This window comes from Cricetulus griseus, chromosome 7 (assembly GCF_003668045.3).
Source record: "Cricetulus griseus strain 17A/GY chromosome 7, alternate assembly CriGri-PICRH-1.0, whole genome shotgun sequence".
In the NCBI taxonomy this organism is placed as follows: Eukaryota; Metazoa; Chordata; class Mammalia; order Rodentia; family Cricetidae; genus Cricetulus; species Cricetulus griseus.
The window spans coordinates 56,630,195-56,652,164 of record NC_048600.1 but is presented as its reverse complement, the minus strand read 5'-3'; the positions used below and the strand labels follow the sequence as shown (position 1 = coordinate 56,652,164).

The 21,970-nt window shown below is 35.8% G+C and overlaps 1 protein-coding gene across 3 annotated transcripts in view; it reads left to right on the top strand.

The window, feature by feature from the left end:
• Gabrg2 (gamma-aminobutyric acid type A receptor subunit gamma2) overlaps positions 1 to 9,808 on the top strand; it is an 88,843-nt gene extending 79,035 nt beyond the window's left edge. For 2 of the 3 annotated variants that reach the window (XM_035447848.1, XM_027425232.2), the window contains exons 7-10: positions 745 to 897; positions 5,765 to 5,970; positions 8,137 to 8,160; positions 9,533 to 9,808. In XM_035447848.1, coding sequence (XP_035303739.1) covers positions 745 to 897; positions 5,765 to 5,970; positions 8,137 to 8,160; positions 9,533 to 9,808 — 659 coding nt within the window. The remainder of the gene's footprint in view (positions 1 to 744; positions 898 to 5,764; positions 5,971 to 8,136; positions 8,161 to 9,532) is intronic. The other variant, XM_027425233.2, reaches the window with a different exon arrangement.
• Positions 9,809 to 21,970: the final 12,162 nt, after the last annotated feature.

The window sequence follows — 21,970 nt, the reverse complement described above, 5'->3', positions numbered from 1 at the left end:
TGCTCCTTCTTAGTCTAAATGTCATTTTATACCACACTCATTTTTAAAATCCAAAAATTTTATAATATACTTCTTGGACTTTGAAGTATTGACTTTAATTTATGCATGTATTCATCAAATATTATTGACTGCCCATTTCCACTGAAGCGATATGCTAACAACTGACTGTGTGAGAGTGTAGGGAAGAGGCAGTGTTTAGAGATTCATGCAGGTATCAATCAAATGACAGACTTACAGTATCAGCCCCCAAATGAAAGACAATCATGGATGAAAGCAATTGCTACGAAACTACTGTAGCAATCATTGTGGGAAAGAAACTATAATTTTGACCAAAATACTGTTTTATCAGTGTTAATAACCTAGATACTCTCCAGTGATCTGTATATATAGAAGTAATAAGGGGAAAATTGTTACAGAATTGCAATATGTGACAAGCAAGCAAGGCTTTGTACAGAAAGAATACCCCCCCCCACTCACACCAAAGAAGACCTTCTATGTTGTTGCTATTCAAAAACATTTCTTTCCCTCTGGTAGTATAATTTCTGATTAGAGAGCTATACTCCAATTCAGGCTGGACTTTATATTATAATTATGCTATTGTGTTTTGCCATAGTGGCTACAAAAGATCTTTCTACTTATCCTTCAAGTCAACTATGAAAACAAGTGTATGTGCAAATGTTGGATATGTATCCACACTTCATGGTATTTGATGAGAACTCCCATAGCTCTGTCTTTCTGTTCCAGGTGACTATGTGGTCATGTCTGTGTACTTTGATCTGAGCAGAAGAATGGGGTATTTTACCATCCAGACCTACATCCCCTGCACACTCATCGTGGTTCTATCCTGGGTGTCCTTCTGGATCAATAAGGATGCTGTTCCTGCCAGAACATCTTTAGGTGAGACTTATTTCTGGGTTCTCTGGTGTCTCAAGATAAGCACCTGAGAAAGTCAGTCTTTATTTCTCCTTTTAAGTGAGTTCACTTGGAATTCAAAAGTTAAATGAAAACCCATTTTTAACATTTTAAAGGAAATCAGTGTGGTTATTTATTTATTGTACTGAAGTTCTATCTTCTTTAATTGGCATAGGATTTCTTGGTATAATTAAATAATAAATTTAACTAAAGATAAAAACAAAACAAAAACTTAATTTCAAGTGAATTTTGTATTTTCTCCTTAAATTTTTAACCTTTCCAGAAATATTCATAAGAGCTGAACACATTATCCATTCTCAATTATTTGCTTAGTGATATTACAGAAGACTTTGAAATCTGCCAAGGTGGAATTTTCAGTATCTTGGGAAAGGGAAGCACAATAACCAGGCACTGGTGTTTTCTAGAACCAACTGTTACCTTTTTGCTAGCACAGAACTCTTGGTTAATTCCAACAAAAATAATTATTGTGATGATATTTGAGTAAACTGACTCCAAAAGAGTCATTTAATTGATTAATAAGTGGGAAACACAATTGACAAATCTGGGAACATAATTATTTTTATGATCATTTGGAATTTAGTCAATATTTTAGATGTGGAGATACCTGTCTTAGCTTTTCATCTTATGCTTATACACATGGAAGAAATTTTTCACAAACCAAAGCAAAGCTACCAACTTACAGGGACATTGCAGTCTCCATCCAAAGAATTAATGATCATTCCATGGAAAATTTATTCCTCAGCAATGTGTAACATGGTACTACATGCCTTGCTAAACCGCATGTGGAGTAAGTAGTAGCAGAACATGGGTTATAAATGTCAGTGATCTTTATTTCCAACCACACATAGAATAGGGCTATGCAACAAACCTCATTCTCTCCAATCCATGGTTTCATCACATGTAAAATCGGTATTGCTCCTGCTTCCTAACTTGAAGGGTTTTATTGGTCTAAAGTAGAATATTCTACGCAAAGCACATTGAGCAAAGAAAAGCCTCAAAAATGATAGTGATTCTCATCATTTCTGATAAAATGATCTGTACCAGGTTATTAAACTGAGGGCAGAAGTGATTACTGGGGAAAAGACAACATTTGCATATCTGTCCTCTTCCAAACCCAATTTAGTTTTGCCATCTGTTTCGAAATGAAGTTATTTTGATTTTTTCTGATATATATGCAGTACTTTGTGTTACACATCCTATTCAACAATTCAAATGTCCTGTCTAATGCCACATACGGAAACAAACTCCAAATCTGTTAGGCCTAATGTTGCACCGTGTTACTTGTTGGGGTGTCACCATCTCTCAGGAGAAATTGCATATGTGTTAGTTATCACTGGCACAGATCTTCCAGCATGCTATTACCTCAGTAGCTATTCAGTTAATTTATATGTTTATGACTAGATGGAGCAAATGCTCTGATATATTCTAATATGCCATTTTCCCAAAATTATTTTGATGAAAATATTTCAATCAGTCTTCCCTTTTTGAAGGCTGGGTTCTTTTGATCAATATATCTTTAATGACCACATGACCAATTCATTTCAATCACTCAGTAACAAATGTTCTCTAGCAACAAATCATTTGAAAAGAAAGAAATAGAAGTAGGTTGATGAAAGGCCCTTCATAAGACAGGAAGCAGGTTCTCCTTTGATAATTTATAGATCATTGATGTTCAATGTTTCTATTGCTATCACTATGTTTTGAAATCTCCATAGAAAGAAGATGTAATAATGGAAATTATCATATTTTAGAGCTGAGATAAGCATGCAAATATGCTGAAAGTTAAGTAATACCCACAAAGTCACACAGTCAGTTGGTAGCAGACCTGCAACTTCAACAATTGAACATGGGTTTGTCCCAGGTGTGAGGACATGCTGAATTTTACTTGTCATCAAAGGACAGAAGCCAAGCTGAGCATATTTCTATTTTAACTTTGTTCTCAGTTTTCTAGTTCAGTGCTTCTTAAATGTAAATGTGAGAATGTTTTGGAAGTACAGGAAACTTATTCCCACCCTGTAGATGGATTTTTCTTTGTGCTGCCATATCTCTCTCTCTCTCTCTCTCTCTCTCTCTCTCTCTCTCTCTCTCTTTCTATCTCTTCTCTCTCTCTATCTCTTCTCTCTCTATCTCGTCTCTCTCTTCTCTCTCTCTCTCTATCTCTTCTCTCTCTCTATCTCTTCTCTCTCTCTCTCTCTCTCTCTCTCTCTCTCTCTCACACACACACACACACACACACACACACACACACACACGACACACAGAGGCTTATTCATTATGAAATATTGGCCTAGAGCTTAGGCTTGTCTCACTACCTCTTGGTCATTTAGTTTTTTATTAAACGAATCACAGTGGCATATCTGCATGCAGTATAAAGGAATATTCTACAACACCACTCCATGAGGTGCTTATGTCATTTACTTTGAGCCTAACCCACATATGGACTTTTGCTTTTTAATCCCAGGTGAGTCAGCTATGTAGTCACTTTTCAGAACATGAGTTTATATTTGTGAAGTTCCATGATCTTGTCAGGCATTTGTAGTCAAAATGTCAATGTGATTACCTGGAACACCTACAGATTTTCAACTTCTTGTCATGGGACAGTTATAGTTGATTTGTATGATGGCAGAGCCACTGACAACACTTTGGGATATTGGCTGCTTTCTGAGGACATATTTCTGGATCACGTAACAAACGAATGTGGATTGGTATACAGCTGGTATACAGCTGGGGCAAGTTAATCATGCTCTAGTGAGAGTGGGGGCACAGTAAGACTCAAACATGGACTAGCATTGTTCATGCAAGTATTCTGAGGTGAGATGGTGTTGCTGAGAAGCTTACTTCATGCCAGGACTAGAGTAATTAGCAAAATCTGTGCTAATTTCATTTCTTCAGTTAGTAAAACTGGGCTTCAAAAGGACTTCAAGTTACCTTGTTGATGTAAAACCATGACTTCCCTACTTTCTAATGTCCTAGTTTTTCTGTTTTCTGTGACCCCAGAAAGCACCCTGGAAACAGGAAGCAGTTCCTCAAGATCACATTGAATAGCTGGGATGAACTTCCTTGTGTCCTAAATAACATCTTTTACTTTTGCAAGATCAGTATTTAAGTAATGTGTCAGAATTTGTTTTGATTTAAGTGTCACATGCCAGGTCTTCTAAAATGAACTCATCTGTGGTCTCCACCAAAAATAGTTACATTTTCTCATTTTCAAAGTTCAAGTATAGCTTGAGGCCTGATTGTGAAAATGAAGGCCCAGTTTCCAATTCAGTTTTTTTATATTCTCTACAAAAATATAGGATGCAATTAGGTACAATCAAGAAGTTCAATTTGAATTAATGTGTACCCAACCTAATTAGTTTCTTTTAGCTTAGGAAGTAGATCGTCTCCAAAATAAACACAAATATCTAACCATATTTGAGACTTTATTTGATGTCGGTTCTCTATGTTAGTCAGTTTTCCATCAGTGTAACAAGTAAATCAATGTGAATGGAAGAAAGACTTATTTTGGTTCATAGTTTCACAAATTCAGAATGTAGTCATTTGACAATGTTGTTCTGAGCCAGGGGACATAATGGTTGAAATTCATAAAGGAATAAGTCTGCTTAGGGCATGAGGATAGATGGAAACTGAGGAGATGGAGTGGGGGGCATCTTAATATCTCTCTTTGTGTGCACCTCCAATGTCCTGACTTCCTCCCCTGTTACTAAATGTTTCAGCATGTCCCAAAAGTGTCAAGCTGAAGATAGCACATGAACCCTTGGACAACTGTCCAAATCCTCAACATAATACCATCTACATACATTGGTAAACCATTTAATGTGCACACAGACAGATAAGATTCACCATTATTTTTTGAAGGTGAACTCTAAATCTCACACTATCAAAACCAATAGGAATCCTAAGAATGCTCTCCCTCTAATAATACAGTGGAGCCTCCCAGAACTGCATTGTTTACCAAATCAAGATGATGCAATACTCCCAGCTCCCTGGGGTTTCATTCTACATATTTTCCTGTATTTCTAAATTAAAAATGTAATACAGTGAAAAGCAGTTGATATCAGGATGTCCACATTTATATTTCATCTGTACCCTATACTAGCCTGGACAGAATACCATTCCCTCTTGTGCTCTAGGTAGTTTTGTTAACTTCAGAGGTCGTTATTTTCATTGGGCAAACCTTAATCAGATGGTTTCACTTATACATTTACCCATGTCTCCTGTTTAGCAATTTTGAAAGGTTTCTCCTTGTTGAAGAAACATGATGCCATATACCACATGTATACTACAGGATTAATGCACTTCTATGTCACCAATATTCCCTTGATCTCCTTGCTTTTCCACAGATGGCAGGCAGTCTAAATTTTCATAAGTAAACATTATTGCCTTTCCTCAGATCCTGCCTTTAATTAATTAATAGCCAAAATGCTGATTTCACTTTACTTCTGAAGCCTCCATTTGAGCACGGATGCCTCTAAAGGTCCTCCTATGCGAACTGTCTGAGGAGGTTTTCTCCATCCCTGCCTTTTCCATGATATATATCAGAAATTGAAACCAGGACTTTCTTTCCTAACTTCATTATGCTGGTTCCTCTCACTAAAATATACAGCACTGAGATAGACATCTATAATATTTCCCACTTTTTACTTAGTCCCAATCAAAATCAATACATAAAAGACAGAGAGTATTTTAGATACAGTTGAATTAATTCCAATTTCCCAGTTATTCCTCCCTTCCAGAGGCTGTTGAATAGAAGTGATATTACAAGTATCATGACTCAGATACTAACCTTATTGATCACATCATGGGATTTCTTTTATTGTGTTCTCTGTAGGTATCACTACTGTCCTGACCATGACTACTCTCAGCACCATAGCCCGGAAATCTCTGCCAAAGGTCTCCTATGTCACAGCAATGGATCTCTTCGTATCTGTTTGCTTCATCTTTGTGTTTTCTGCTTTGGTGGAGTATGGCACCCTGCATTATTTTGTCAGCAATCGGAAACCAAGCAAGGACAAAGACAAAAAGAAGAAAAACCCTGTATGTATCATTTCCCATCAGGACAAGCGAACTCTTTATGAGGAAAGGTCATTGGGTTTGGTTTGCTTTTGGATTGGTTAGCTTACACTGTGGTTCAGCACATTGAACTCCATGATGAAAAGAGAATAAGTGAGCTTTCAACCAGAAAATAAAGGTTTATTTATGTCATTAGTTAGGGCAGAGTTTCAAGATACTCTAATTCAGACTCTTTATGCAATTATAATTGTACATTGTCCTCAATATAGGGGGTTAAAACAATTTTCAGGGATACATTTGAATTATCATTTTATGTGTCCTTGACTTTCATCTTTTTGTCCAGTTTAACATAGTTTTTTAAAATTACTATGTTTTAGTGAAAATGCACACCAAAGGTTTCCAAAGCATTAGGTTCTTGTATTAGTTTACTAGTTGTACCAATTGGTAAATAACTTAGTGTGTGTATGCATATGTATAGGTGTGTATGTGTGTTTATACTCACACATGCATTTTTCTACTAGAAGGCTTCTAATCATTGCATACCCACATGTGTCTTTTTTTTCTACAAAACAAATGGCTTAATATTCTGTGGGCAAGTTACTTAGCTTTCCTGTCTCTGCTTTCTCATATAAAATAAAGTTAAATGGATATCTTAAAAAACAAATTTTAAATAAGGTTGATAGGCAAAATAAATGTTATAGTGAAGATTAGCAAGCCAACAAAATACAGAAAAAATACAAAAAAAGTCATATGATATTTCTTAAACTTGGTGAATGGTAATAGAAATTGATACTGATTGTTTGTACAGCTGACAACCTGAATTTTTTTTTTTTGGTGACTGCTTGATTTGGAAACAGGTAAGATGACTTCTGCTTGTACTAAACCATAAAAGAAGAGAATGAGACTTAAATATGAATAAGTAAAGGCATTATATTTTTATCATGAGTGTTGAGGACAGCATATAGATGCCTACTTACCCATCTGGTCCTAGTGTCTGGGTCTCAGAACCCTCATGAAGTGAAAGTTCATTTTCTTTTGAGAGGGTGACAAAAGTAATAGCCCTAGGCTCCTGGATTGATACCCTGCCCTACTTTTCTGCTCTCAGAGGCTATCTAACTGGCCATGATCTGTGGGGTGACTAGAGAACTCTAGTGACTAGAGAACTCTACTTGGATCTGACTCATATTCTGATGTACATTCAGAAAATACTGAAGACATTTTACAAATGACCTGTTTGTTTGAAAGTAAAATGGTAAATAAAATAGCATCATTGGTTAATGAAAAAGGAAATTTGCTTTCTTTTAATCTCCCAAATATTTCTTGTGCTGTGTGTGGTCCTTCCTTTCCCTCTCTGTTCTCTGTTTCTACCTTTCCACTTTTTCCTATTCTTGTTTGAATTTTCTTGCTTTAAATTTTGTTTCTCTACTTAGTCCCTCTCCTTCATTTCCTACTTCATCTCCCTCAAATAAGATGGCTGTGCTGATACTCATCTGTGAGGAGGATGGGAGGCAGGCTTTTAGGCAAAGTCTGACGTCCTTTCCAAAAGTCCTCTGGCTTTCCTTATCACTTGAGTGTGGAAATTGCTACAGAGACAGAAATAGTGGATTCTTTAACTCAGGTTCACAGCAATAGAAGAAGGAGAATTGAAGACAGACAGGAAAAGAGAACAGAGAAAACAAGAAAATGTAGTTCCTGGAGAATCTTATGCATTTTCTCCTTTTAAGTCAATTTGTTTATTTATCAGAGCTAGTTGCAGTCTAGATGGTAAAGGTCTAAGCAGTTGAAAATGCATCTCCTTGTTCAATGTGTTCTTCATTCCTCCTTGTCAGGACTCATATATGAGATCCTCTTTAATGACAATTACACAATTCATACTGTTTTTCTACAGGCAAAGTATTCACTAGGATGTATCCTTGAAACTGAACAGCATTGGCTTGCGCAGTCATATTCTTGTGGGTAATTTGTTAAGGATTTGATCACCAATAACAAAATGTTATTTCTAACTTTAGATATACAAATTATGCCAATCTCAAAGCCCACCTTCTATGTTTATGCTTTCAGTTCATTTTACTTACTGCGTTTTCAAAATGTATTTTTAATTTGTCTTATTTTGTTTCTCTTTCTCTTTTTATTCCTTTTCCTTCTTTCTATTAAAAAATGCAATTCTCTTTTCTGTCTACAAATCCAAAGCTTCTTCGGATGTTTTCCTTCAAGGTATAATGTTTTGGAATGGAAATTTCACTGCATGCCACTGCTGAATTAACTATTAATGCTTTCCATGGTGCTTTATTTTTTGTTATGAGTAAGCATTTAAGTAGTCTAATAGATGCTGGCACACTCAAGGTGGAGAACATTCTATAGACCTCTGGAATTGATTCAGCAACTAGACATTATATAGATTTTTATTCTACACTCAGCTCCAAACCACAAGGCCAGTAGGAATCACAGATAACAAGACTTCTATAATCCCAAAGCCCAAATGTGCTGTGTCTCCTCAGATGTATATGAAATACATTTTACTGTTTATAATTTACATATATACTTCTTATATACATATATCAAAAGAATATATATAGTTTTAAAACTAAATTTCAACTCTGCAAACACTAATTAAAATCAGGCATTAAAACACATTTTATGAACTTAATCTCTGTGTACTTGAGAATTTTATAATAAGAAAACTGTCTTTACAAGATTTTATTTAAAATCTCCTTCCTTTCTTGCCAAGGTGATCACTAGGCCTATTGGCTCTGTGAAATATTGCAATGGGATTTTTATTATCACTAATAACTAATTTAGAAACCGTGATTTATATTTATACACTCCAAAGGCTAAAAATAAGCCTTAAGTATTGGGTTAATTTTGCTGTTGTTCAAACATGGAATATTAGATTACTATGTCAATAATTGCAGTTCACCTTGTTAAGAAAACTTGACAAGCAATAACATTCTTTTTGAATTCATAATCTCATTTGATGTATGTAAACACTGATACCAGTTTTAAGTTTGAGGTTGGTGAGTGTTAGACAAACTACATTATTTTAATACATAAGTTAAATCTTTGTGTTATAAAATCAATGAACTTCTTTATTTATCCATGCATATCAGTATTTGCTGTTAAAGTTATTTAGTATATTTGGTCAGTATGATGGGTTCCTATTTGCTTATAAGTTAGCATGACATGCAATTTGATTTGAAAACCAATGCATTTTTATTTCTCTATTTTACTCACTTGCAGTACCATTAACCAGCTTCATGTAACCAGCTTCATATCTAATAATTAATAGTATAAGATTCCATGTAGTTTGATTTAAATATTGATACTTTAAGTTCTTTTGGTGTTCAATATTCTTGCTGTAGCTTGATGGTATTGTTTCCAGCTGCACCGCTTAAGCTCAGAGTCTGAAACCTGCAACCGTGCTATCTTTCTGAGTTCAATTTTACCATCGTAGATCACGATGTCATAAGCAATTTCCTGAGTACTCATTTTCAGATTCATCATCTCATTGGTGACATTGTGGAGAAACCATGTAGCATACTCCATTGTAGCTAACTTGAATCTCTCTCCTTTACCTACCTTGTCTCAGGCTCCTACAATTGATATCCGTCCCAGATCAGCAACCATCCAAATGAACAATGCCACACACCTTCAAGAGAGGGATGAAGAATATGGCTATGAGTGTCTGGATGGCAAGGACTGTGCCAGTTTCTTCTGCTGTTTTGAAGATTGCCGGACAGGAGCCTGGAGACATGGGAGGATACATATTCGCATTGCCAAAATGGACTCCTATGCTCGGATCTTCTTCCCCACAGCCTTCTGTTTGTTCAACCTGGTTTACTGGGTCTCCTATCTTTATCTGTGAGGAGGTATGGGTTTCATTGGTAGGCGTTTTAATCGCTGAATCTCATGGAAAGAAAATGTCCTTTCTAAGTCCAATGAAATAATCCCCTATGTTATCCTTGAATTTGTTTTTCTGTTTCAACCTAGTAATATGTATAATGTCTTACTACGCGTGCCAACTCTCCTGTGGTTATTGTAATTTGAACTTTGGTATGAGCTGTCTTTCAATCCTGCAAGGCAAAGTAAAGCTAGAACAGGTATTATTACACCAATCATGATACCTTTAAGCAAGAGCAATGGAAATGATGAAAGCTGTGAGTGTTTATCAGTGTTCAGTCTTTGATTCCCATATGGTTTAGTACAAAAGGGGCAAAGCTGTGTGCTGTGTTCACTTGAGGTCAAGCTGTGGTAAACTGGAACAAATTAGAATACCTCCCTCATTTGTGAAGAATCACAATAGAAAAGTCTAGATTAGAATTCTATTATACCTTTATCCAAGGTAGGAAAAAATTTCCTGCATATCATGTGTACAATGATGTAAATATTTCAGTAATGTAGAATGCCTCAAGTTTAGTGCATGCGTCTCTTTAGAGCCAAAATAAATGAACTAAATGATCATCATATAGTATTGTCTTTTGTTTTGTGTCTGTGGGCTATAAGAGAATATATTAATATAATTACAAGGATTTGGGCTTGAAATTGGAAAGGCTTCACTGTTTTCTCCCTCATGCATGAAAATTCAAGTTTTAAAATTATGTTAGTATTGTATGACATTAAAACCCTGAGTAAAATTTAGGCTGATTGATATTTGACAGCTCTAAATATGCCCAACATCATCACTAGCCTATAAAGTAAATGTATCTGCTTGCTGCTGTTTTACATTTCTTTGAAGATGTTGGTTCTTAATAGAAATCTCTCTCCATCACAATATCTGCTTTAGTGATTGCTAATGCCTTGTGGGCAGGGTCCTTGTCATTTATTCTTTGGGTTCTCAATATCTTACATTGTACCTGGCACATAGTCAGTGCTCATTAAATATGGCCGGAAGCAACACACCCTCCTATGGTCTGGTGAATATCTTTTTCTGATTCAGAACAAGTGATTCATCTTTTCACATTGCTTTTGGCAAGTGATGCATTATCTGTAGAAATAACCAGAGAATCTAAAAAACTGCAACTATTCTATTCATCTTCAAAAAATTTGTTTTAGACAAAGTCTGTATTCATTTTAATAAAATATCTACTTTATACACCTATGTATGCAATTGACTTGAGCATATAGTTTCCTGATTATTTATCCAGTTTTTTTAAGAATCAATTTACTATGTTAAAGAAATTTCTGCTTGTGAACCTATGAAAGTATGAGCAAAATTCATACCTGACTGGTATACAGTATGTAGTGTTCTGTGCTTGGAAACAATTTACTGAAGGTTAGATTAAAAACTGAAATGGCACTGCATGACTGATATGGAGGACATTGAGACTCTGAGTGTAGGCTCATTTTGCTCCATAATAATTAAATGGAGTGATTGCCTGGCTTTAGACAAGAATCACTATTTAAAAAAGTAGTAACCATAGCGTCAGTTCTTCTTTATGGGAAAACATTGATTTTAATATTTGAATCAAAGTTAAATCATAGTTAGTGTAACTTTATAGGTGATGAAAAGATAATTAAAGAGAGTGTCTTTGTTAATATAAAAATACATGAAGACATTACAATTCATCTGGATGAATCTTGAAAACATTCAGCTGCTGGTTTCACAAACCTTTAATATACCAGAGCTTTAGTATTTAACCTCAAACAGATGTAAATAGATGGTTATTTTCTTGTTTTAAAATGTCAAAATAGTCGATGCTGACTCTTTGGGAGAGTTGTTGGCAAATTCCAATTGTGAGAAACACGATATTATTGTCAACTTGAAAAGTGTTCTGCAGTAAAGATACTGAGGAAAGAAATAAAACTAGCTTTCCAACATATGTATAATATTGGCAATATAGATATATATTATACATCATCCAATTCTTAATCATCACCTGCTCCCTGTCTATGTATTTGCAAACCTTTTCACAAGAGAATTGCCTAACATATGGACTTTTCCAATAAAAATGCTGCGTTCTAATCCATGGTGGTATCTCAGTTGTCTGGTTGGACTGTTTTCTGTTTCTCTGAAGAGTTATCGTCTCTTTCCAATTTCAGTTCTGTAAATACAATTCCAATGAGCTTTACATGGGAAGCCTGTTGCTAGTGTTGAGCCAGTGATATTTTTTCACTGGAAAAAAACTGAGATAAGCATTTTTTGGATAGAGTGAAAAAGGAAGACAGAAGTGTTAATGAAGTTGATAAAGCTCCTCTATACTGCAGTACTTTTGAGGTAAAAAATTGTTCTCAGTGTTGGGATTACAGTGTCACTGGGCTTTGGAAACCTTTATTTTATAAATATAAATTAGACATAATAGTGTCGCCCAAGTAATGATACCTAACAGGTAGTCAAGCATTTTCTCTCACTTCCAGTGTACCCATGTAGTTCAGGTCCTCCCAGTCCAATAAAATCAGCCCTCTTATAAGAGAGCTATCCAATTTGCCTCAAGATGGGGCTGTGTAGTTTGGTTCGTTTTAAGGGGGATAGATATATAATTCTTTTTATTAAAGTACATGTTGGGGGGCAGAAAGTTGGCTGAGTGGAGAAAGAATGTGCCAAGAGCACCTGAATTCATAGCCCTAGAATCCATGTAAAGTGGGATGCAGTAGCTTGTACATCTCATATCCCAGTGCTCCTACTGTGAGACAGAAGAGGGAGACAGAGTATCTGGCAAGTTATGGGTCAGTTAGTCTGGTATACATGGTGGTGGTAAAAAGAGATTCTGTCTTTTAAAAAGTTGAAAGTGAGGATTAAATGAAAGTGTCATCTATGGCTTCCACATGTGCTGCTCCCCCACAGGAACACACACACACACACACACACACACAGAGAGAGAGAGAGAGAGAGAGAGAGAGAGAGAGAGAGAGAGAGAGAGAGAGAGAGAGAAAGAGAAAGAGAAAGAGAGAGAGAGATGAAATTAGGTTGAAAACACATGGTTCCAATTTTTAAAACATAGGACCTGACAGTGTCCTATTTTCTGAGGTCTTTGAAATTCTGAGAATAAAGTAATGGAAGCAGTCACTGACAAATCAGTACTAACTTCCTCCAGACATCATTCTCTTCCCCGCTGTGTCTTCCTGCTGTCTTCCTGTGTCTTTCCTTCTTTCTGATTTAAACATCTGCTTCTCATATGTTGGTCAGGGCAGGATTGTTTTCATGGAGGTCTTCTCTGATACTTACCTGTTAGGATAAATCTTTCTGCCAAAAGCTGCCAAGCCCCACTGCCACATGTGCCCTTTACGCCAGCCGCCCACCTGAGTTAGGGCCCAAATGAATACACAGAAACTTGTATTAGGTACAATGCTGCTTGGCCAATGACTAGGATTCTCATCTGTTAGCTCAGTCTTAACTATCATAAACCTATATATTTTATAAGACTTATCTTATCGGACACCATGTTGGCATAGTCAGTTGCCGGTGGATCACATCCTGCCGCTGGAGGAGGCGAAGTGATAATGGGGGCCCTTCTCGTTTCTCCTTCGCTTAAATATGAGTCTCCTCACTATGTTACCTCCTGCCTGGATCACCACCCCTCCACTACATTTCCCAGAATCCTCCCCGACTCCCAGCTCCATCCAACTTGCTGTCTAATTGGCAAAACAGTATTCCATCCAACAATCAGTAAGATAAACATACACAGTACATTCCCCATCACTTACCCAATGCCTTATCTTCAGCTAAGGACATATTCCTTTGTAAAGCCTTCATTTCTCATTTGCCTCAATGTTACCTACTGACAACCAGCAGTGAACTTCATGATGAAGGTCAAGTTAAATTTACCAAGAGCTGTGATCTGTGGAGATTTAATATATATGAAGGGAGGGAGGGAAGGAGGGAAGGAGAGAAGGAGGGAGGGAGGGAGGAAGATAGGAAGGTAGGAAGGAAGGTAGGAAGGAAGGAAGGAATGTTGCCTCTATATTCTATCACTATGGATTTTTATCAAAGGTGTAGAAGGTAGGATAATGACCTATGCCATGGTCACTTCAGTATTTTAAGTGAACTACTGAAGATTACATGGCTGGCTCTTTAAACTGTGTCTCATGGTGTTTCTAAATTTGGAAGTGAAATTCTGGTGTATTTTTTGTAACTCTATTAGGATTTGCCATGTTTGAAGTTTCCTTTTATAGATTTTTCTTTGACTCTATTTATTACAAAATAGTGATTTTTTTAGAATATTTAATAACTGGGGTTTTACATTTAGTTTATTCTACACCATATATGATAGTGTTCACCATTGAATACTTTTAATACTGCTTTCAGAATTCTCTTTCAATGAGAGAAGGACTTGAAATCATCTAAAACAAATCCAGACCGGGAGCTGCCTTTATTCCTAAGGCATGGGGCAAGGGATGCCTGTCTAAGAGTTCTTATAGCTATTTTCTGCAAATCTTCTATCATTTCTGCAATGCAACTGTGTTGTGTATTAAAGTCATCAGGAGCTGAGCATTCTGATTATTTTAACAGCCAAAGAGTAGAAGGCAATTAAATAATCAATTTGTTTCTTTTTTAATACTTTGGGTTATAAAAATGGAGTCAGAGGCTCTAGTTTCATATTTCATGTGTACAAATCTTTGCCCTGATATTATATGTTATAACAGTCAGTTTATTGTAATCTGGTTACTTTATATAGTCCAGGATGGCCTTGAACTCTTGGTCCATCAGTCTTTGTATTTCAAGTATTAGGATCACAGATATTAGGATCACTGGCCTAGCTCAGTGTTGTAAAATTCTTTATGTGTCTCAGTTTCCTCATCTCAAAAATAGAAAAAAATATTGACATATGCCATATACTTTCATTATATAGAATAATTGAGTCAATGCTATAAAATGAATCAAAGTTACTTTCCTCAGCATAGAAATAAAATTTCAAAAGGAATTGTTTTTTAACTGTGTCTATATTGGTTATAATTAACAGTTATAATTTATAAGACTATTGTTTGGTCATTAAAATGAGAAAGAAAAAATCATTGATCCATTGCAGTTATAGCAGAGGAATTGCCTGAATTCTCCTTTTATGATGGGACTAATTTCTCAGAGTTAAATGAAGGGGTTTGATCCCTTCTCTTTCCAGTGGGCTTTTATTATACATCCCCCCACCACCATTTACTAGGAGAAGATATTATTGGTTTAGATTGAACACTGAGTCTATCAAACTATATAATTTCCATGTATCCACATTGGCATGTTTGTTATCTTGAATAATGTGTCCTCTCAAAAGACTGTTCAAGATACTTTCCCAACTCTGAATATTCTACTGGATCTATAATATTTTTTGGCTTTACTACCATACAATAAGACATTTCCTATTACTTCTTTCACTATTTGGTATGATTTAGAATGACCTAATCCTAATGTTTACTTCATCAAAGTACTAAACATTCATTCAGCCCTCCTAGTAAACAAAATTTAAATGAACAATGCTGTAACAAGAATATAGCATGCATAATTCAGCCTTCATTTGCATCCTAAATCAGGGTGTTTATCTTTATATCTAACTGCCTGCTATATAAATTTGCCTCATACTTTTTCTGAACCATGTGTGTGTTATGACTCTGAGATGAAGTCTTTTATCAGGGAAATCTTGATTAAGCACCTATAAAGTGAATTCAGCAGATAGCTTTCAGTACATACACAACCACAAGCTTCATGCCAGGCATTGAGGTCAGGGAGAGAACAATTACAGGCATGCCTTGCCTTGAAACATCAAGAATATGACAGAGAGAATAAATAGTGACACAAATAACCCTAATGGGACTACAGACAATAGTTATAGTAGAAGCCAGTGTTCTATCTGTGAATGAATTCAGGAAAGCATTTGTTGAACAAAGTTCTGCTATATGTGAGACTTTATCACTGATTTTAAAATTTCCTTTCTGATTAGTCGTTATAGAAAGTTATAGAAAATTTACAAAATGTGAAGAATTATCACTAATTCTCTAGCTATAGGTAATCCCTCAGAAGAGCACATGTCTTATTTTCTCCTCTCTGCATGTGTTTAAATACATAGGTTAAATAGATGGATGGGTAAATTGATATAGTCCTAGATACAGATATGGATATCTATATGTATAGGGGTGGACACCATGCATATCTGTACTTCTGCATAATATTACATGCATATATGAATTCATATAAGAAGCAGTTTCTGGATTTCTGTTGTTATTATTCAATTCTACAATGGGAAATTTGGTATATTTATCATTATATTTAAATAATGTTACATGAAACACATTTGTCAGGCATTATATGTGGCTCCCATATATTCTATTTCCCAGAATGCACTTATGGACATGAGTTTTGTTAAATAAAAAGTATGATCAATTCTTAATCACAGAAGTGACAGAAAATAGATAATGTGATCCAATGGATATTAAGATAATTAATTAAGGGATTACTTTCTAAGCTGAAGCCTTCCAATAAAGAGATGGTACAATATCATGAATTCAATTGTGAAAAGCCATTTTTAACTATATTGATTTCCTTATTTATTGTTTCAAATTCCCTAAACTTATTGACTTAGTCCAATTCAAGAGATCATGACTGATGGTTAGCAGTCTCATTGATTAATGTGAGGTGAGTGCACAGGGCTGCATTTCTCCTGGAAGCTCTTCTTCCTTTTTCTAGGTCCTGTAGTCCTCTGACATCTCTTGACTAGTGTTCCTTTTTGAAGTTAGACAAGAAACACGTCACACAAATGTTGCCTTTGTTTTAGCCCTAGTTCCAACATCATGGCTCCCACTTAGAATCCTTTTAACTATATAAGCCCACACTGAGAATCCAGAATAATTTCCTCTTTCTCCAATTCTTACTTATGCTCAGAAACTGGAATTTTAGCAATGTAGTTTCTTAGTTACCATTTTCAGAGATTAGAATATAAACATTTGTCGGTGGCCACTCTTCTGCCAATCATAGCGCACTAGTGATAAAAGATAAAGGAATACAAACATGAACTAGTGAGTTGGCTCACTAGGGTAAAGTCCCCTACTGCCAAATACGACAACCTGAATTCAAACCCCAGGACCCAGTTGGTGGAAGGAGAAGACTAAGTTCTGTAAATTTTCCTATGACATCTACATATTTTCCTGGTGTGCACAGACATACACACAAATGTGAATGAACACACATACACACACACGCATGCGTGCACACAAAACACACACAAATAAGTTTAAAAATAATGAATAAATATTAAGAACTTATGTAAAAGAGAAAGGAGTAATAGATGGGATAAAAAAGGACAGAAGCCATGTATTAGGTGCACTAGCTCTAAATAAAAGCAGCCATTTTAAAGCAGGGAAACAATTCCCAGAAGGGTCAGACTCAGCCTCTTTATTACTACATGGTGAGGACTGAATCCAGGCAGATTCAGAAAAGTAAATGGAAATCACCCTGCAAACCTCTCAAAAACTTATCATCTTAACATCTGTAAAGTAAAAATAGATAAGTTTTATTTGTATTCATTGGCATATATATATCAAGATATCTGGCTTTTTCAATTTTACTGTTATTGCATCAAAAATATGACCTTTAGAAAGTTTTTTTTATTTATACTATAAATAAAGTATTATTTATTTATATTATAAAAATATAAATATTTTATTTATACATATTTATACTGTCTTTAAAACCCTACAAGGAAATAAAAAAGGGGATTGCCAAGAATCCCAGAGTAGTAACAATTTAAAAGTTGGATAGAGACCAGCAGGCAAGGGTGAGGCCCTCCATATTCCACAATAGATCTCTAAAAGTTAAAAAAAAAAAAAGAAAAAAAACGCAAAATGCTGGAGCTGTCCAGTTGAGATTACTGGATGCTCTTCTAGAACCCCCCATCCAGGGTTAGATTCTTAGCACTCATAATGCAGCTCAAACCATCTGTAGTTCCAGCTCCAGGTTATCTGCTTCCCTCTTCTGGCCTGCTGGCCACCAAACACCCAATGCACTAACACAAATGCAAGCAAAATGCCAACATATAAAACAAAAATAAAGAAATCTTTAAGAAAAAAATGTCCTTATAAGAACTCCATATATTTTGTTTTGAGTTATCTGTTCAACATGAAAAAGTTCCAGTTGGCTGCAGAAATGTCAAGTAAATGTCTTTAATGTGGGTTAATAGCCACAGCTCTCTAGCTAGTCCCACGGCAAGGCAGCCAAGTCAGTCAGATGTTTGTAGGCCAACACAGCCTTGAGCTGTTTTAGCCAAGCATGGACTTTTGGGCCAACATTTCTTATCTGTTGTCACAAGGCTTAAGAAAGACAGAGCTTCTGAGTCATTGGGAACCCAAGAGAACAACTCTATATGAGTTCAAGGCTAAAAATAGCAAAGACAAAGTCCTATTTTTACAAATGCAATGACTATAAAGACAATTGCATTTTAATTGGCACAAGTTAACTTCAAGTGATAACAGCTTAGCTATTTGAAGTGAGCAGCTAGTTCTGTGTCTTTAATATTTTCAAAGTGAAGCTGACAGGATAAATGTAAACCATATAGAATATATACAACATGTATAGGAACAGAGGCTTTCTTAGAAGACTATGTGCTCTCAAAGGTAGGGCTGCAGATTCTGTCAACAGACCTTGGTATCCTAATATATGTATATTCATGTATATGTATCACCCAAATCTTCGAAGACCCATGCTCACAAACTTTCCTCAGAAGAATGCAATAAAATTTAATAAAGGAATCAAAGTCTTACAATATTAAGAATATCAAAGACAGTATCTGCTGAAAACGATAGTGAAATTTCAGAAGACATATTACATTCGTATTCACCAATTAACTAACAATGGCAGCCAATAGGCTCAATTAATTTTTGGGTTACACAAAACACACACACACACACACACACACACACACACACACACACACTCAGACACACACAAATATATTTCCTTAAATGACATATTTCAAGGCAGAGTTAGTTCAACTAAAAATAATATTGTTTTGATAAGAGAGCCATCATTTATAACTTTGTTAATTGATATTCTTCAAAAACACCAATTTTGAGGAGTTTTTGCTTATTCTGTTTTTGTGTCTTCACACCAACCAGAATGGGATCATAAAGGGATGATAATATAAAGAGATGACTTCTGTGGAAAAATCCTCTTGTACACTGTAAAGACTTGTCACCTGAATTGCTTTAATAATAAACTGAGTGGTCAGTAGTCAAGCAGGAAGTATTTTCTAGGAGACCAGACTAAGAACTCTGGGAACAGGAAGGGCCAATTTAGAGGAGTCACCAACAATTTCAGAAAGAAGGAAGATGGGCATGCCTTACTGAGAAAAAAATACAAAGCATAGATTAAGAAATATTAGTTAATTTAAAAATAAGAGTTAGCTAGTAACAAGCCTGAGTTATTGGCCAAGCATTTTCAATTAATATAATCCTCAGTATGTTTATATGGGAGCTGTGGCAGGACAAAACTCTCACCAACAGATAATAATATTGCTGTTTGTGTGCTCTATGCATACTTTTAAAAGTACAAAAGCTTATTTTGCACAATATGCTGGAAAATTGTTGACATATGAGATAAAATATATATACTCAGCATGTTTCAATTCTCCAAAGGGATCACTATGTCTACAAAACGGTTACAAGGGACATTGCACTTATTTTTTTAACAATCAAAATAATAAGCAACTTTAAAATGCCTACTACTTTTGAACAAACATTTTAAAAATATTCCTTTAATTCCAGTACTTGGGAGACAGAGGCAGTCAGATCTCTATGAGTTGGTGTCTGTACTTATCTGCACATTGAGTTCCAAGCCAGCAAATGCAACATAGCGAGGCCTTGTCTGAAAAAAAAAATAGAATAAATGTGGCAAATTGTCATAGTAAGTTCTAAAATACAGAATCAACCATAGTCCTATGAATAATGATGTGGGTGGATATGATACTGTTATGCACAGCAAGATGTAAAGCAATGCTTTTAACTGTTTATTTGTATTCGCATATGCATCTGTTAAATACATGCTGTGTGTGTGTGCTCATGGAGGCACATACGTGAATACACTTTTCTATACCTATCTTAGATATGCAAATTTATTAAATATGTACATATATTTGTTTTCTTCATACATAAGACATAAGGAATACTATAAAAGATCTTGCAATAAATCAAGAAATTTTATTCTAGTTTCTTTTTGTAATTCACTACCATTGTGGTCCAGGATAAAAGGAAGTGTGTTGGGACCAGAAATTTCTGATGAGAAATTTGAGTCATATCAATCTGGTTTTACTTCTCAAAATTTGAAATTCTTAAGTTACTTAAGGTTTTCCACATAAACCTCCCAGTTACTGATACTGCCATACAGAGAGAGAGAAGCAAAAGCTGCATTCAGTTACTCGAATATGAGCAAATTCCTGCTATATTCATTTTGACTTGTAGCAGTTGATATTTCATTCACTGGATTCTCACAAGTTTTAATTATTTCTACTTAAAGACAATCCCCTAATGGCTAAGGATGTTGAATATTCCTTTAAGCATTTCTCAGCCATTTGAGTTTGTGCCGTTGAGAGTTCTCTGTTAAGATCTGTATCCCACTTATTTAGTTTGTAGATGTCTAGTTTCTGGAGTTCTTTATACATTTTGAAAATCAGCTCTTTGTCAGATGTGCAATTAATTGGTGAAGACCTTTTCCCATTCTGTAGGCTGTCAGTGTGTCCCTTTCATCGTGTCCTTTGCCTTATAGAAGCTTTTCCATTTCATGCAGTCTCATCTATTAATGGTTGAACTTAGTGCCTGTGAAATTGGTGGTTCTGTTCAGGAAGTTGTCTGTCTCCTGTGCCAATGCATTCAAAGTTATTCCCTACTTTCTCTTCTATTGGCGATATGCAAATCAAAATGACTATGAAATTCCATCTCAGGAATGTCAGAATGGCTAAGATCAAAAACACAAGTGACAGCTTATGCTCAAGAAGATGTGAAGCAAGGGGAATACTCCTCCATTATACAAAACTTGTACAGTCACTTTGAAAATCAATATGGAGGTTTCTCAGGAAATTGGAACTCAACCAACCTTAAGACCCAGCTATACCACCCCTGGGCATACACCTAAAGAATGACCCATCATAACACAAGGACTCAACTATGTCCATAGCAGTTTTATTCAGAATAGCCAGAAATGGGAAACAATGTAGACATCCATCAACTGAAGAATGGATAAATAAATTTGCTACATTTATACAGTGAATTATTACTCAGCTGTTTAAAACAATGACATCATGAAATGTGAAGACAAAAGAAGGGAAACAGAAAAGGTCATTCTGCATGAAGTAACCCATACTCAGAAGACAAACATATTATGTACTCACGTATAGGTAGATATTAGCCTTAAAGTAAAGGATAACGGTGCTATAATCCACAGACCCAAAGAAGCTAAGTAACAAGGTAGGCTCAAATGGGGCTACACATGAATATTACTGTGAAGGGGGAATGAAATAGACATTACAGATGGAAGAGGGGGGGAGTTCTTGTTAGACAGGTTGGGAATGGAGACAGGGAGTGGGAAAGGTGGAGGATGGAGACAGAGTACTGGCAAAGAAACGACTCAGGGGCATCTCTGGGATGAGCTAGAAAGCTAGTGCAAATGAAACTTTCAGGAATTCTATGACAATAGCTAGGACTCCTAGCAATGGAAAATATGCAGCCTGAAGAGGCTGCATTTGGTTACCAGGAAAGACTTCGAGAGGAGGGATTGGAGCTCTAACCCAGTCCCATAAACTCTGATATACAATTTGCTCTGCCTGCAAGATATGTGTGCAGAAACTATGAGAGTGGCTAACCAATGACCCCTTCAGACCCACACTGTCTACAGGGTCAGGACACAGAGGCTGGGCAGACAAGAGACCTAAAAGAGAACCAAATATAACTGACAAAAAAGAAAACAAAATGTCAATGAAATTATTCCTAATTTTATTCTGCTGTGCTCATAGACTGGTGCCTAACCCAACTGTCATCAGAGAGACTTCACTTATCACCCAATAGAAATAAGTGCAGAGACCCAAGGCCAACATTAGGTGCACTTTAGGAATTCTGTAGAAGA